Source organism: Mobula birostris, chromosome 25, assembly GCF_030028105.1.
Source record: "Mobula birostris isolate sMobBir1 chromosome 25, sMobBir1.hap1, whole genome shotgun sequence".
NCBI classification, from domain to species: domain Eukaryota; kingdom Metazoa; phylum Chordata; class Chondrichthyes; order Myliobatiformes; family Myliobatidae; genus Mobula; species Mobula birostris.
In genome coordinates, this window is record NC_092394.1 from 23893923 (window position 1) to 23911392 (window position 17470).

General features: G+C 39.3%; 1 protein-coding gene across 3 annotated transcripts in view; it reads left to right on the plus strand.

Annotated features, from left to right (window-relative positions):
- Nucleotides 1-17470, plus strand: part of acaca (acetyl-CoA carboxylase alpha) — a 278119-nt gene that overhangs the window by 69784 nt on the left and 190865 nt on the right. For all 3 annotated transcript variants that reach the window (XM_072243272.1, XM_072243270.1, XM_072243271.1), the window contains exons 23-24: nt 4986-5074; nt 15723-15847. In XM_072243272.1, coding sequence (XP_072099373.1) covers nt 4986-5074; nt 15723-15847 — 214 coding nt within the window. The remainder of the gene's footprint in view (nt 1-4985; nt 5075-15722; nt 15848-17470) is intronic.

The following is a 17470-nucleotide window of genomic DNA, read 5'->3' on the forward strand; positions in this document are numbered from 1 at the left end:
GCTCAGGCACTTAAGTCAGCCAGACACTGGCTTGTTCCTGACCCGGGCTCTGCCACCTTGACCCTTCCTGGACTCGGTTCTGCCGCTTTGAATCGGCTCCAACGATGGCCGAACACTGGCTTGTTCCCCCGTTTTCTGGCCTGGGCCCCTACACCTTGATTCGGCCTGCACTGCAATTGTCTTTCACCTTTGAGACTTCAGTTTCCACTGCGACAATGCTAGGTCTGATAGGCAGTTCAAAAGCTCAACACCGAAAGAGAAGTTACCGGCTATTGATTGCAGTGATCGTTTTCCAGAAAAAATGTGACTAGTAGAGTAGTTATCCAATCACCAACAGGAGAAAATCTGCAGATGCTGGAAATCTAGGCAGCATCTGTGGAAAAGAGTTCTATCGATGTTTCAGGCCGAAACCCTTCAGCCGGACTTGTGAAGTCCTGTCGAAGGGTCTTGGCCTGAAACATCGATTCTACTCTTTTCCACAGATGCTGCCTGGCCTGTTGAGTTCCTCCAGCATTTTGTGTGTGTTGCTTTTAATAGAGTAGTTAGTAGTTTTGTTTGCTGCCAGAAAGTTGTCACTCTATTTCACCAGCGACATTTTAAACCAGAACTTAAGAACTACTAAATTCATTTAGCAACATCTGTTTCTCTGTTGTAAAAGATTCTTCCTTCATGGACTTTGTAGCACTATTTTCTGTGGTCTTCCAGGTGACCCAGAGGGGTGCTTCTTCTGAGATACCCATCACTGCCTCATAGTAGAGTAGAGGTTGTGATCTTTATTACGAGTCCCAAACTCATCAACTGTATCAGCCAAATCGTCCCAATGTAAATCATGTTCTGGGGGTGTGTATGGTCCTGAAATCGGGGGAGGGGGATGGGTTCTAGGTTTGTTTGGCGATTGTAATTCTTAGGTGATTGCACAATAATGCTGTTTGTATTACTATGGCCTGTTCCTATTTGCTCTTCTCTTGCCCCTCTAAGAAATTTATTCAGGGTTTGATCCTTGCGGATTGTAATCCTTCTTTACCATTTTTTTTGTATCACCTCATGGTCATGGTGTGCTACCGACTGTACGAAGGCTCCTTCTGATTCCTGTACTACTTCCCTGGTTTTCTCTGGCTTCCGCTTTTCTGCTGTGTCCATACTGTGTCTGCAATTCCGGCTCACTGAGCCTATCTCTAAAGTAATGAACTGGGTCCTGATTACAGAGTAAAATGTTTGTCCTCAAGTCTAACAGTAAATCCAGTTACTAACCATCACTGTTCTTTCCCCTCCAACATCTGTAAACTCTAGAGACTGTTTTGTGTGAAAATCCCAGGAGGTCATTAGTTTCTGAGATGCTGGTGGAGGGGTGGGTAGGGCTGAGGAAGCAATGCAATTGCAGCAGGACTTTAGACAAGTTGGAAGAATGGGCAAAAAAATTGGCAGATGGAATACGGAGTTCGGAAAAGGACAATAATGCCTTCTGGTAAAAGGAACAATAGTGCAGACTATTATCTAAATGGGGAGAAAATCCAAGCATCAGAGGTGCAAAGGGACTTGGAGTCATCATGCAACACTCCCAGAAGATTAATTTACAGGTTGAGTCTGCAGTAAAGAAGGCAAATGCAATGTTGGCATGTGTTTCAAGGGGAATAGAATATAAAAACAAGGAGATAACGCTGAAGCTTTATAAGGCACTAGTCAGGCCGCATTTGGAGTATGGTCAACAGTTTTGGACCCCTTATCTCAGAAAGGATGTATTGTCATTGGAGAGAGTCTAGAGGAGGTTCACAAGGATGATTCCAGAAATGAAAGGGTTAACATATGAGGAAGGTTTGGCAGCTTTGGGCCTGTACTCATTGGAATTTAGATGAATGTACGGGGAAACTTACTGAATGTTGAAAGGACCAGATAAGGTGGATGTGGAGAGGATGTTTCCTCTGGTGGAGGTATCCAGTACTAGAGGGCACAGCCTCAAAATTGAGGGGCAACCTTTTAGAACAGAAGTAAGGAGGATTTTTTTTTTTTTTTTAGCCAAAGTGTGGTGAATCTGTGGAATACTCTGCTATAGACTGCGGTGGAGGCCAAGTATGTGGGTATATTTAAAGCGGAAATTGATAGATTCCTGTTTGGTTGGGGCATCAAGGGGTATGGTGAGTGGACAGGTGTACGGGGTTGAATGAGATCCGGGGTCAGCCGTGATGAAATGTGAAGCAAACTCAATGGGCTGAGTGGCCTAATTCTGCTCCTATGTCTTATGGTCGTACTCAAACCACCCCATCTGGCACCAACAACCATTCCATGGTGAAAATCACTTAGATCATATTTGTTCCCCATTTTGATGTTTGGTTTGAACAACAATTGAACTTTTTGACCGTGTCTGCATGCTTTTGTGCATTGTATTGCTGCCACATGATTGGCTGATTAGATAATTACATAAACGAGCAGGTGTATCAAACAGAGTGCCCACTGAATGTATGTCAGAAACACAATTCTGATGTCAAAAGACAGTGCAGCGGATGTGATTTATTCTTCAGAATATTTGGTTTTTTTTCATTCCATTTGACAAAAATTTGAGTTTACTTTACCTTCAGCTTCCAGGATAATTGAGAAAAAGACAATAGAAGGTGACGTCCTTTAAAAAGAAATTATAGCCCAGATCATGCAGTAGCACTGATGCAAAGCAGCATTTCCCCAGCACTGAAACCAATAGGAACTTAAAGGATTTTCTTGCACATGTATTCAAAAAATTTTAACCCTGAAGGTTGTTTTCATTTCCCATGCACAAGAAATTGAAAGAGTGATGTTAATTGGCTTTAAAAATTCTATTTTTGTTGAACCATTCTAGTCGTAAAATAAGCTGAATTCTTCTGCACAAGATCCAAGTAAGATTGACGTGGTACATCATGCCATAATTATAGTCTGGCAAACATTCTGGTCTTACAGATAACTGACTTTGTCCATGTTAATTGTAACTCTCTTATAAATATTTCAAAATATAATTTGTTTTGCATTTTCTGTTCAAAGTCTTATGATATCTCAGCTTTTGCTATCTTGCATTCCAGTTTGTATTATTAGGTGAAAAGTGTCCTTTTTTTTGCCTCTTTGTTCCATTGTCTCTGGGAACTTTACTTTGTGATTGGATACTCAGCCAATCTCATGGTATCACGATTGTTGGATGCCAGGGATGTTGATTTCAAATGATGTTTGAAAATGAGCTGCCAAAGTTGCACTTGATATCTTGAAATCAGCACTGAATGCTGTTGCTTCAATGGTGCCTGCAACACCTAGGCCAATATATTCGTCTCCATTTCCTGATAACCTAATTCTGAAAGCCTGGCTCCATATTAAATCGGTGGGGAGTATTTGAGAATCTAGGGTGGTTTCAGCCACTTTCCACATCAACCTGTTGCTTGGACCTGGGGGAAGGGGTAGATAACAAATAATTTCTATTGTTCTCCTGCAGCAAAGTGGAATCAATTAGAGAAAAGTTTTAAAGTTCATTCTTACTTAAAAGCAACTTGTATAATTCTGACCTGTCTTCCATGGTCATGAAACCAAAGGAAATGTTAGTTGAGACCTTCTCTCTAGGTTCAAGAATGCAATGAATCTTGTTAGTATTATTTTATATTATTTATCTTTTCAAATTCTGATGAGGTTAATAATTTGGCTTCACTCATATATATGTGTTGCATATATCTCCTAGCCACGTCTTTGTTGATATGTAGTGTTGGCTTTCAAATGTGTCTAATAATATAACAATTTGCATCTCTATGTGAAAGTATTAGAATATTAAATGATAGAAAATGTTTAACCTTTTGTTCTAATAGTACATTTCTGTATTTAAAATTTATGTATTCATACTTTTTTTTTAGAAAAGTGAGTCAGTCCTAAATGTTAATACATTGGTTATTGCAGGAATGCTGGTGAATAAAAATTGTTACTAAAGCGTTTATTTTTTTTTGAGGATTGCTTGAGATCACTTGTTGGTTTATCAATAGTCATTGAGTTGAGTGTGGGCTAACAGGAGAAATCTGAAGAAGATGGTGCATGCCCATATTCTTGAAATTTCTTCAGGCTAGCTGAAAGTTTTCCAACTTATCCCACTGTTAATGGCATGTAGATTAATTATTGGAAGTCACTTCAACAAATGTTCTCACTTAAGTAATTTTGCCATTTGGCTGAATGCCTACTCTTGTCGTATATCCCTTTTTATTATTGCTTGATGTTGCTATTTGGAAAAATCTTTGGGAAGCAGGCAACTCTAAAGAAGACCTTGATTTCAAAGGCTTCAGTTCATCGAGCATTTCATCCTGAGGTGGGCAATGCAGATGATGTGCCTTAGAAGGTAAAGAATGGAGATATTTTTGAGCTTTGTTTTGTTTCACTCTGATAACGCAGATCTTCAGTGTTTAAGTTGTGGATCATTAGTAGGTGATTGAAACAAACTGACTCATCCAGTGAGCCACTGAAACCTTTGTCTAATGTAACAAAAAAATGTAGGAGGAACTCAGCAGGTGATGCAGCATCTATGGAGAGGAACAAAGAGTTGACGGTTTAGGCCGAGACACTTCATCAGGACTCATCAACTCTTCAAGACCCGATGAAGGGTCTCGACTGAAACGTCAACCTGCTGCATTTCTTCTGCATTTAATGTGTATGATTCTGGATTTCTAGCATCTCTTGTGCTTCTGAAACTTTGAAGTGCAATGTTCATGCTTTTTGAGCACTTTCACATTCATGGCAGCTCTTCAAAACCATTGTGCTGGTTTATTAATGTGCTATTCCAGTAACAATAATGAATCACTTTGCAGGAAATTCAGGTAAATATTATATTGCCAAACCATAATTACCAATACTTGTGTAGAAGCAATGAAGGAATACTAACTACACAGATTTTAAATAGCAAGAGGTCTTGTTTTATGTAATCAATTGAAGAATGGTGGTTTTGCTCAAGTTCAGTGAAGCATTTGGTATATTGACGAATTTCTCTACGTTGTTTACAGGTATCGGAGTGGAATTCGAGGTCACATGAAAGCTGTCGTCATGGATCTTCTTAGACAGTATTTGAAGGTGGAGATAGAATTTCAGCAAGGTTTGTCTGTCTTTATCTAATTAACTCAAACTGGGAGCCACAGGCTGGGGGTGCACATCTTATCTGTGACTGTTCTTTGAGCTTTCTTTATTCCATTGACTCCACAGAATTGGAAGATAGGTCAAAGTTCAAGGTAAATTTATTATCAAAGTATGTATATATAACCATATACTACCCTGAGATTCATTTTCTTCCAGGTGTTCACAGTAGAACAAAGAAATACAATAGAATCAATGAAAAACTACGCACAATCACTGACAAACAGCCGATATGCAAAAAAAAAGACACAGTGCAAGTAAAAAAAAACATAATAATAATAAATAAACAAACAATACCGAGTTGCAGTATGGAAAGTTATTTGACTCTAGACAAGCAATCCAGTTGGTCCCATTTCCCCATTCTGTTCAGAGCCTTACAAATACTTTTCTTTCTGCTATTTATCCAGCTTCCTTTTGAACAGTGCAATTGATGAAGACTGTTAATAAAACAGTTATTTACTGAAACTGCCTGCAGAAGTAAATGTTATTTTACCACTGATCAGCCCGATCACTCCTTTTATGGCCCTTTGCAGTTATAGCTCACCAGACTCCATGAATTTCAGCAATGCAGTTTGTCCTACAAGTTCATCCTAGATAAGGGCTACAATTTATAAAGCACCCTTTTATTTGAGGAGTTAAAGGACATTTGCTTTATTTGTCATATGCCCACTGAGACACGCTGTACAGAGAAATGCATTGTTTTGTATCAAATCGAATCAGCAAGGATTCTGTCCAGCAGCCAGCAAGTGTCGATGTGCTAACGTACTTTATACTTTATTGTCGCCAAACAATTGATACTAGAACATACAATCATCACAGCGATATTTGATTCTGCATTTTCTGCTCCTTGGATTACAAATATTAAATATTAAAAATAGTAAAAATTAGTAAATATTTAAAATTTAAATTATAAATCAAATAGAAAATAGAAAAATGGAAAGTAAGGTAGTGCCAAAAAACCGAGAGGCAGGTCCAGATATTTGGAGGGTACGGCCCAGATCCGGGTCAGGATCCGTTCAGCAGTCTTATTACAGTTGGAAAGAAGCTGTTCCCAAACCTGGCCGTACGAGTCTTCAAGCTCCTGAGCCTTCTCCCAGAGGGAAGAGGGACGAAAAGTGTGTTGGCTGGGTGGGTCGTGTCCTTGATTATCCTGGCAGCACTGCTCCGACAGCGGAAAGTGAGTCCAAAGACGGAAGATTGGTTTGTGCGATGTGCTGCACCGTGTTCACGATCTTCTGCAGCTTCTTCCAGTCTTGGACAGGACAACTTCCATACCAGGTTGTGATGCATCCTAGAAGAATGCTTTCTACGGTGCATCTATAAAAATTAGTGAGAGTTTTAGGGGACAGGCCACATTTCTTCAGCTTCCTCAGGAAGTAAAGGCGCTGGTGGGCCTTCTTGGTAGTGAACTCTGCTTGGTTGGACCAAGTCAGGTCATTTGTGATATTGACCCCAAGGAACTTAAAGCTTGCCCACAGTTCACTCACCCGAACTGTACATCTTTGGAATGTGGGGGAGAACCGGGGCACGCAGAGGATAACAACACAGTCATGGGAAGAATGTGCAAACTCCTTACAGACAGCAGTGGGAATCAAATCCTGATCTTGCAGCCGGAGCTGTAAAGCATTGCACTAACCGCTATGCTACTGTGTCAGCCCAAGTGGTTCTTTTCTACAGTCTGATGCTTAATGCCAGGATCAAGTTGTTTCTTGTGACATGCCTTCTTTATTGAGGTATCACAGGGACAGTTGTGAATTGAAACTATTTCTTGACCGTTTAAGTAATATTCTCTGTAAAATCTCAGATTCCAGCAGTCGACTTCCATTTCCGCAGCATTTTTTTAGTCTCTTTGTATAACGTATCCCTTCTGTTTCTGTATTCTCAGCAGCTTTGGGCTGCAACCAGTGCCTGAGAACTAGTGTAGTGGCTAGCATAATGCAATTTCGGCACTGGCAATGTGGGTTCAATTTCCATTGCTTTCTGTAAGGAGTTTGTATGTTCTCCCCACAACCACGTACGTTTCCTCTGGCTGCTCCGGTTTCCTCCCACATTCCACAGACGTAAAGGTTAGTAGGATACTTGGTCACGTGGGTGTACTGTAATCGGGTAGCGTGGGCTCATTGGGCTGGGAGAGCCTGTTACAGTGCTGGATCACCAAATAATAAAAATAGATAAATTTCAAAGCTTAATCAGACACTGGTCAGTAAAGAGGTGATCTTGAGCTCCACCTCCTGCACTAGATTTGAGTACTAGATTTGAGTCCTAGATCCCACACTTAATTCATTTCAGGTATAAATTAGTAAGGACTGAGGTCAGAGTACTGGGGTCTCAAATGAGTGTTTAAAAAGTGGTGGTGAAAAGTATATTTATATGAATGGTTTAATTCCAGCTATTGAGAGGCGGTTTATAGATAAGTCAATTATTAAGGGTAAGCTTCTACCTTTTTAAAGCATATTGAAAAAATCTCTGATAAGATACCGTAATAAGTGTTTCCATTCTGCTTGGTAAATTAATTGTTATGATTTGCACATAGAAAAAAATTGAAATGTTCTGAATTATATTGTTGCCGTGAACATAGTTGTGTCGCTTGGTGAATATTTGGACTTCAATTGATTTGCCACAAGATGGCAATAGTGTATTACTTGGTAATGCTTCGAAACTGACTGGATCATAAAGGGATGTTGTGTCTCGGCAGTAACAGGAATATTAATTGTACACTTAACACACAATATGCAGCCTCATGTATGTTCCAGTAAAAGTGCATTTAAAATAAAATGAACAAATTACTCAGGTTGGATTCCTCTCCTCTTAATTAACTCACTGGGCCCAGGTCAGTATTACTGTGCTCTATAGCAGCTTTAGCAGCAAAGATAGAATCCCTGTTCCTGATTGCCAGGGAGTGACCCCTACTGGATGTACATACATATTGCCATCAGATAAGGATAGGATTGAGCTGAATTATTAATTCTATTGATGCGGGGAAATAGACAATCTTTAAGACTCCCATACGGCCTTTGGATCTGAACTGAAATTTGGCCACTGTTGTCTTCAGCAGAGGATGGAAAATATTTAACAGGTCCAAATAATAATGAGGAAACTTCTATTAATATTTTGATTGTTTGTGATCAACTGATGGGATTAGAGTTTTATGACTTTTTGGTATCTGCCCATTTGTCTCTAAACGTTGACATGTTTTCAGTAATCCAGGCATGTAGTTGACCATAATTTAAAAGTAAATGTGGTCCATTGGTTATGTTGCCTAATGAAGTTGCCATTTGGAATACTGTTCCCCTTTGAACATCTCATGTAGGATGTACTCACTTTGAAGAGGTGTGACAACAGGCTTAATTTATAAAGAAAGGTTGCTTAAGTTTTGATTTTCTTCTATTGAATTTGAAGGGGGAAGTGAGGTATAGTATTTCATGTGATTTTTTTTAAAGTAATGTTTACCATAAGAATCTCATTATTCTAATGCCAGTCATTCAATGTGGTAAACTCTACACTGCAGAGAAAAGGGCATAATCTTAAAACTATAAAAAGCCTCTCCGGTAAAACTGAGAAGAATTTTTCACATCAAGGCTTGTGGTGATATGTTAAGGATATTGAAGAACGTGAATCAAGATAGCCTACATGGACTTGTGGACATATCTACCAAGATCATATTGAATGTGGAACAAGACTTGAGATTAAATAATCAACATTTATTCCTATACATCTGTGTCAACGTAATAAAAAAAAAAGTAGAAGGCAGGGCTTAAAATTATATATCCCCCCCCCACCCCCGGACAGTAGTTTGTCTGTTTTAGATTTGATGAGTTTTTATGGCTAGGAGTACTGTAGTCCATGGTGTAGTGTGATAGCCCAGAAATGGTGAAATAAAGGTGATACTGGCAAAATCAGGATTCAACATATGGAATTGAGATCTTTGTTCCTCAGGAAACAAAATATTAATGCACAATGTGTTTCAGCCTTGATCACAAAGTTTATTTGATGTGCAATCTCACTTTGTTTTTTTTAACAAGTAGACTTCAAACAAATTCTAAAGTTAAAATCATTTACATACAGGCCATTGCAACTGATTGGCACTAGAGTGATGAAGATATGACTGATCCTATCTGATTCCAGTGTCTTTCTAAATTCAAGTCAATATGGTGTGGCAGTGATTCAGCTTCTCTCTTCTCTCCTGCTGTGTCCTTTTCCTGTCTCTTACTTGTCCACTTTCTTGAATGAGATTTATGAGTTCATTATAACTCTAGTTGGCAATATAGTGGAGTAAGAATCAAAATGTTCATTTGGAAGGAATTATATGTTCCGACTTGGATTTAGCATGAAAAGGTGCATAAATAGGAATAATCCCACAAATTTTTCATTTAGACTTTTGCTTCTTCCTGGAAGCTCTTGGAGTAATAAAGAAATCAGACTTAAAAGCACTGAATACACAAAAAAAATTGTAGGGGTTGGTAGTGAAGCACTTTGTTTTAATCTACATAATTAATTCAGGAACATCATATAATTTGGTAAGATTTGGTAACTAAATTGGAGGGGCAGGTTGTGGAATCTAGTGAAACAGCTCAGGAGCTGCAGTAGGTCTTAGAAAAAAAGTCGCAGTTCAGCAGGACTGTGAATCAGTATGGATACAAGTACAAATGTTACATATCAGAAGAAAGCCTGAAAGGAATTGGCTGTGAACACTGTTGAATTTACGAGGAGAAGCCAGAAGCCCTTTTAGAATGATTCTGGATTTGGCAAATTTTGCAAAGTGACTGTTGATCAAAGAGAGGGAGAAATAATTCTGAGTATGTTGAACCTTATTGCTAAATTAGGTATCATGAGCCCAAAGTTAACATTCTGAAGTTGTGTATAATGTACCCTGAACACAGTTCTGTTCTGGGCACAAGCTTCAGAGAAATGACAGAGATGGTGCAGAGAGAACGTAAGTGGCGGGAACAGCTATAAATTTTTTGTCTTTTTATTTGTAATAGAGGTGTCATAACCTGGGGCTCACATGTTTAGTCTGTATGGTCCTATTTATTTTGGGGGGATGTACTCAATGACTTACCTACCTAAGTAATGTATGTAAATTGATCAACAATCATTCTAAATCCTTCACTCTGCATTAAAAGCACCGGCTGTGCTGTGGCCTTCCCACTTTCAGCTGCAAACCAGAAATTGTTTGAAATGTTTGTTTGTGAGATCATGGTTGTGTTTCCATTGTGGTAGTAAAACAAATGCAAGTCTTTGGAAGTTCCACCGGTGCTGCACTTCAAGAGATATTAGGTGAGCTGTTATCAGAAATGGAAAATGAATTTTACATTCAATAAAGACTGCTTTTTGCAGATGCTGGAGAATTTTGAGAAGCACACACAACATGCTGGAGGATCTCATCAAGTCAGGCAGCATCTATGAAGAGGAATAAACGAGTGATATTTCTCTTCTCACCTGCCATTGCCTCCCTCTGGTGTCTCTCCTTCCCTTTTTTTCTCATGGTCTACTATTCTCTTCTATTAGATTTCCTCTTCAACCCTTTACCTCGTCTACCTATCACATCCCAGCTTCTTACTTCATTTACCCTCCCTCACCCATCCACCTCCCCCCTCTCTTGGTTTTGACCTATCACTTGCCAGATTGTACTCCTTCCCTTCCTCCCACCTTCTTATTCTTGATTCTTTCCCATTCCCTTCCAGTACTGAAAAGGGGCCTTGCCTGAAATGTTGATACTTCATTTACATTTTAAAAAAATTACATTCAATGTTCTCTTTGTACTTTGCTGCTGGCCATTGAGATTTTTCAGTTATTTTCACTGAGTCTTCAGACCTCTTTGTACAAATTATTCCATGATTGGCAAGATTTGCAAAAAAAAAATTTCCTCTCAAATCAGGATTTCAGCCAGCTCATTGTCATTCAGGCTGTGTTTGAGGGTGTATGGTGTAGATCTCAATTGCAATCTACCATTTGTACGAGACAGATTTGATGTTTCATCATTTAGATCATTTGAGTGATGTTAAGATTGCTACGGCAGGCAAGTAACCAAGCAGATTTTAACATGGCAGAAATCTGATACTTCAGGAATAGTACTTGGACAAAAAGGATGTGGCAAAGTACTTTGGATCAGCATCCTTTTGATACTGATTTAATATTGAATTTGTACTTTAACCTTTAAAAATGTTAGAGGTTGTGACAGAGTTCATGCAGTCAAAAGAGTTATCTAAGGCCAAACTTTGCTTTATAAAAGTACAAAAAGTGCTTGACCTTCCATTTGACAAAACATTCCCATTGGATCTCTGAAACGCTTTACTTTGAGAAATTTACATTCGTAGTTTAATTTCTTTTTTTTCTTCAGTCTTGGTCTAATGGTGGGTAAATCTGGCATTGTTTCATGGTCTGACAAAAGCACTTTGGTTTGTTCTAGAACTGATGTTTTTTGTACTTAGTCATTGACAAGTTGCCCAGCCATGAAGAGCAGCCTGACTAAATGTTGTCCATTCAATAGTGTTGGGGGGCGGGCGGGGGGGGGCGGAAATCATGGTATAGATATCCACTTCTGAGACCAGTTGGGTTCTGCCATTGCCATGAGTGAGTTAACTTAGCCCTGAGACTATTTACAGACCAAGTATTGATTATGAACATTTCTAGTCCTTTTAACTTCATAATTGAGACGCTGTCTTTATCTACCAGTGTGAGACTCTGAGCATGTTATCGGAATAGTCAAGTAACCAAAACTGCAGCCATTCATTATTTCTCAACTTCTCACTTGACCTTGTTACATGTATTTGTTTGATTCTCTATTTCATATTTGGTTCAGTTGACTCTAGGATATGTATTTGCACATAACACCTCGCCTTATCTCCAGCACCTGAGCTCAAAGCATAGAATCATTGTGTTCTAGATACCAAATGTTGATAACTTCAGCACTTAGTTTGAAAGTGCCTAGATCTGTTTCTGTGCTGCAGTACTCTAACTCTACATTTTGGCTTTAATTTGGAGTCCAAGCTTGAATGACAGCAATTGCTAATAACAGGGATTAATATGTTTGACTTTGGGAGATGGGAAAAGACATTTTGAATCTGGAACTGGGATTTGTGGGCTGTTAAGAGTTTTACCCTTAAAATAGTCACCAATTCATGTTAAGTGTTGAGTGTATTCTACTTCCTGAAGCTGATTGTTTTTTTTCCCCTTTTTTGACACTTGCTTTAGTGAAAATATAGAAATTACCAGTTGTTTAACCATCCAGAGGAGGGAGCTAATTCTCCAGCTCATGAAGGGTTTCAGTTACTTTGTTTGAAACAGTTTTTGGTAGTCTAGTACCCACATGGAGAAAACACTGGAGGGAAACAAGTGGCCATGCGGTCACTTCTGTCAGTGAGCATTCTTCTGGCATTGCACATTTTGGAATTAAGCTGTTGTGGATTGCTGTGATTTAATGTCAGTAGTCTGATTTAGCTTTCTTATGCCCAGTTTAGCCAGTTTCTGAGATCTTTGTAGGGGGAGAAAGAGTTGTGAGGAGAGTGGGGCTGAAGGAATCGACCTGCTGGAGGCCAGAACAGACCCAATAGATCAAATGATCTCAGCCTCAAATCAGCAGGCAGTTTAGAGACGCTCCCTCGCTTCTGTTTGCCACTGTATTAACAACGGACCAGTATCAGCCTGCTGCATTATGACAGATCTCAAGATAAAATCAAGCATAGTATAAGCATCCAGCATGTTAAAGAATAAAATTCCTATCTGTGTCATCACTGCACATGTTGAGCCAGTCTGCCCCAGTGGGAAGTTCCGGATTTGAAATTAGGAATCAACTGACCTACTAAGGAATAAGTGTGCATTTAAAAAAAAAGAGGATTGTGAATCTGTGGAACTTGTTGCCACAGACGGCTGTGGAAACGAAGTCACTGGGTATATTTAAAATGAAGGTTGATAGGATCATGATTCGTCAGGATGTTGAGGTTGGTGGGGAGAGGGTGGGAGAATGGAGTTGAGGGGGATAATTCAACCACAAAGGAAAGGAGGAGTGAATCTGATGGGCTGAATGGCCTAATTCTGTTCCTATGTGCTATGGTCTTAATCTTCAACTGAGGTTGGGTGAGATCAAACTAGAGGTCATGAGCTAAGGGACAAGAGGTGAAATTTTTAAGGGGAACATGAGGGGGAGCTTATTCACTCGGAGAGTATTGAGAGTGTGGAATGAGCTACCGATGGAAATGCAGGATATGATTTTATTTCAATGTTTAAGAGAAGATTTAGATGGGTACATGGATGAGATGGGTATGGAGGACTATGTTTCAGGTGCAGGGTTGAGAAGGGTAACAAATTGGCCATGATTGAATGGCAGAGCAGATTTGATAGACTGAATGGTCTAATTCTGCTCCTATGTCTTATGGTCTTTTTTTTTAAAAAATCTTAAGGTTTCCGCAGTTTAATTTTATTTATTGAGATGCAGCGTGGAATAGCCCTTTCCAGACCTTTGAGCCACGTTGCCCAGCAATCCCTGATTAAATCCTACCTAATCATGAGACAATTTATAATGACCAATTGTAAATTGGAGGAAGCTGGAGCATCCAGAGGAAACCCATGCAGTCATGGGGAGAACTTACAAACTCCTTACAGGCAGTGGTGGGAATTGAACCCTGGTCGTTGGTACTGCAGAACATTTGCTATCCGCTACACTACCATGCCGCCCCAATCTGTTGGTTTACCAGTTCACCTTTGGAGGCCTTATCAGCTAAAACCTTCAGTGAATTGTAACTAAGATATTCATTTTCAGACTTGAATTTGACACCCTTGGTTGGAGAGTTATTGACCATCTATTACTCCAAATATTGTTATTAGTAAAGAATGTGGTCGTACTTCCTAGCTGTGCATGTAAACAGAAAACTGTCTTTACGAAGAAAATTGCTAGATATTACATGGCTATTTGTGTCTCTGCCTGTGAATCATCTGATCTATTTCAAACTAGCAACAAAATCCAGTATCCTTTGGGGACTGAAGTAGAAAGTATAAAAGCATTGGTTTAGGTCGGAAAATACTTACAAAGCAGCAACTAAATTCTAAACACAAGATTCTGGAGGAACTCAGCAGGTCTGACTGCATCTATGGAAAAGAATAAAAAATTTATGTTTTGGGCCGCGACCCTTCTTCAGGACGGGAAGGAAACGGGGCGGGGAGGGTGGTGGTTAAGAAACCAGGACAAGAAGGTCGGGGGAAGGAGTACAAGCTGAAAGGTGATGGGGAAGGTAGGTGGGTGGAGGGGGGAGGGATGAAGTGAGAAGCTGGGAGATGATAAGTGGAAAAGACAAAAGGCTGAAGAAGAAGGAATCTGGTTGGAGAGGAGAGTGGGCCATGGGAGAAAGGGAAAGAGGAGGAGTACCAGAGGGTGGTGATAAGTATTTAAATTCTGAATTATCCAACAGACATAATAATTAAACATGGTGGCTTTAAATGAACATGGCATTTAAACACAGGCCCACATTGAGAGAGGAACAACATGCAGTTCATTAGGTCCTATAACTTTGATGTGATTATGAATCAAATATCATCTACTTTTTAGACCCAGCAGAAACAATGGGAAAATCTAAAAGAGGCTTGCTGTTATCGATATTGCTACAACAGACAAGTTGCCTTTGCCTTGTTATTTACTATACTGGTTAATGGTTGAGGTGACTGCCAGAGCATATGTCCATCGTAGAGATAATTGCATGAGCATGCAGGGGTGACTGCATGGTTTTTAGTAGAGGTGACTGAGAGAGCATATCACCTAGCCATACAATGGTGGGATCCAATTTTGAGGTTGAAGTACAGTACTGGTCTGGTAATGTCAAAGCTTGAAGCTGTAGGCTTAGAGATTGATGCTATAGTGATAAAGGCCTGTAATGCAAACTACCACTTCAGCTAAATGAGGAAGTGAAGTCAGTCAGGTTTGCAAGTCGTTAAGCTTGAGTTTTAAGGACATTAAGCTACGGGGTAGTTGGGGGGAGAGAGAAAAGATGCAGAAGTATGCGTGTGAATGTCCGACTCTGGGAAAGGTTTAGATTGAAAGGCTGTGTTGTTATTTGGTTTCAAGACCAGAGAAGTAGGTGTGGATTTTGTATGTAGATCTCAGGAGTACCATGAAAGGCCAATTAAAATCATGTTGACAGACTTCAAAATGCAATTAATTGTACTTGGATTTGTGTAGATGGATAAAATATCCAAATGTTCTTATTATAATTGTATGTATTTCAGGGTTATGATTTAAATTGCTTTGTTTTTGATTATATATTGAATGTAGAGTTAGTTTCATTTGAATGGTTTGAATCAGAATTTGTGAAATGTACACAAACAAAATGTCATGGCAATAAAATATAACCTGCAGGAAATAAGCTTAAACCGTGTTTTTATTTTATTGGCACGAGGGTTGTACCAAAGTGCTCTTAAATATACTGGAGCTTCTTTGGGTCCGATGAATTGAGTTCACATTGATCAGATGTTCTGAACATCAGAATTCTTCTTGACAGGTTTCACTGTAAGATGAAAGTTCAAAAGATTTCTCTGAGGACAAAGAGTAGTGGCTGAAAAGATGGCCTTCATGCTGCTCCAATAGAATGATATTTATCTTTAATATCTTTTTCAAACTGCAGGGCATTATGAGAAATGTGTATTTATTCTTCGAGAGGACCATAAAGGAGACATGACTACCGTCCTGAACTACATCTTCTCTCACGCCCAAGTCACCAAGAAAAACCTTCTAGTTACAATGCTTATTGTAAGTTGAGCTTTGTTATGACCACAAATTCCAGTTTCCAGTGTGCTAATCTCAAGCGATAGGTCCATATAGTATTTCATGTGATTTTAAGTAATGCTTGCCCATAAGAATCTCATTATTCTAACACAAAGCAGTATTTCCTTTGAGATTTCTGAAGTAGCTTTGAGCTGGGCTGTTCATTTCTCATGTAATCATGCCGCGGTGATGGAGAGCGAAACGGCAGCTGTTCTCTTTGCAGGCCTTCAATTTTCTTCAGAGTCCAGTCATTGAAGTGTGTAATTACATGGGGGTGTCGTGGAGGTGCTAGTCCTTTTCAAAGAGTGGGAGACTGCTTTGTTCACTGACATTGTGCGAGGGCAGGCTGCGCCCGGTTCTACTGCTGGCATTTTACAAAGGACAAAAAAAAAAGGGAAACTTGCACATTGATAATAAAAGAGCACTTTGCTGAGCTCCTGGAAAAATAATTAAAGTGTGATTTATAAAATAAAGTGGATTTTTCTTTTCTTTGTAATAGGTTGCAAGAAAGGGCCAGGTGATTTTGGTCACTGAATTTTCATTAAAGCTTCATTAAATGCCTATTCGTTATGTTTTTAAATTTTAAGAAAACAAATATATAAATTTCAATGTATAAATATTTGGCTTTACAAAAAAGGAATATTGTGTATTCAGTAAAGGAAGAGGACTGGAGAATCAGTGCAATTTTTGCTTATTATTCCTCATCTCTCTTTGTCCTTTGACACCTTTTTTATTAATACTATAATTAGAAGTGCATTTTTCCCCATGTAATTTTTGAACTTAAACATTCTGTCACAATATTGAAGTTCTCAGAGTTACCTCAGTATTATCCCTGCCCCACTCCCTAGTAAGTGTGAATGTTGACAAGATTTCAGAGTATTGCTACTTTTAAAATCCTGCATACCCGCATGGAATGATTCCCATTACACTTAACTGTTACCATTGATTAGACAGCCAACTATTTTGCACTGTAAAAGTTGCTTTCAGAAGTTATTTACATGACATATGAAGGTATGCAGTTAATTGTTATCCACTGTGTGTTTTGTGTGGGGGAAAAAAATCATGTCTTTGTTTGGTACTAACATATTTTAGCCGAGCTTCTGTGTTATGAGAAGTACTGGATTGGATCCTCTTGAACCTCACCCACCATTCCACACATAGTTCCTGCTCACATCTAGGCTCAAAGTGGAGGGCCAAACGTGCTGATATCTGTGGCCTAGAGTTCGGCAGCAAGGCCTTGTTGGCAAGAGGCCTCGGGTGGTGTTTAATTGGCTTTGACAGAAAACTAGTTAAAGTCACGTTTATTGACATAGACACAAGTGCACGTATGCTCGAATACAATGAAAAGCTTGCAGCCGCATCAGAGGTACATGACATCAGATAAGTCACATTTGTAAGAAAATGCAAATTGTACAGAATTTTACAAGAAGGAACACAACTGGAACAAAACACAAAGTTTGTTTTAGTGCAGAGTGATCAAAATGATCATACTTTTGTGAGACTAATGACTAGGGCTGTTCAGGTTGGTTCAAAAACTGAATGGTTTAAGGGAAGTAGCTGGTCCTGTGGGATTTCAAGGTTCTGTACCCTGTGTCTGAAAGCTTTGCC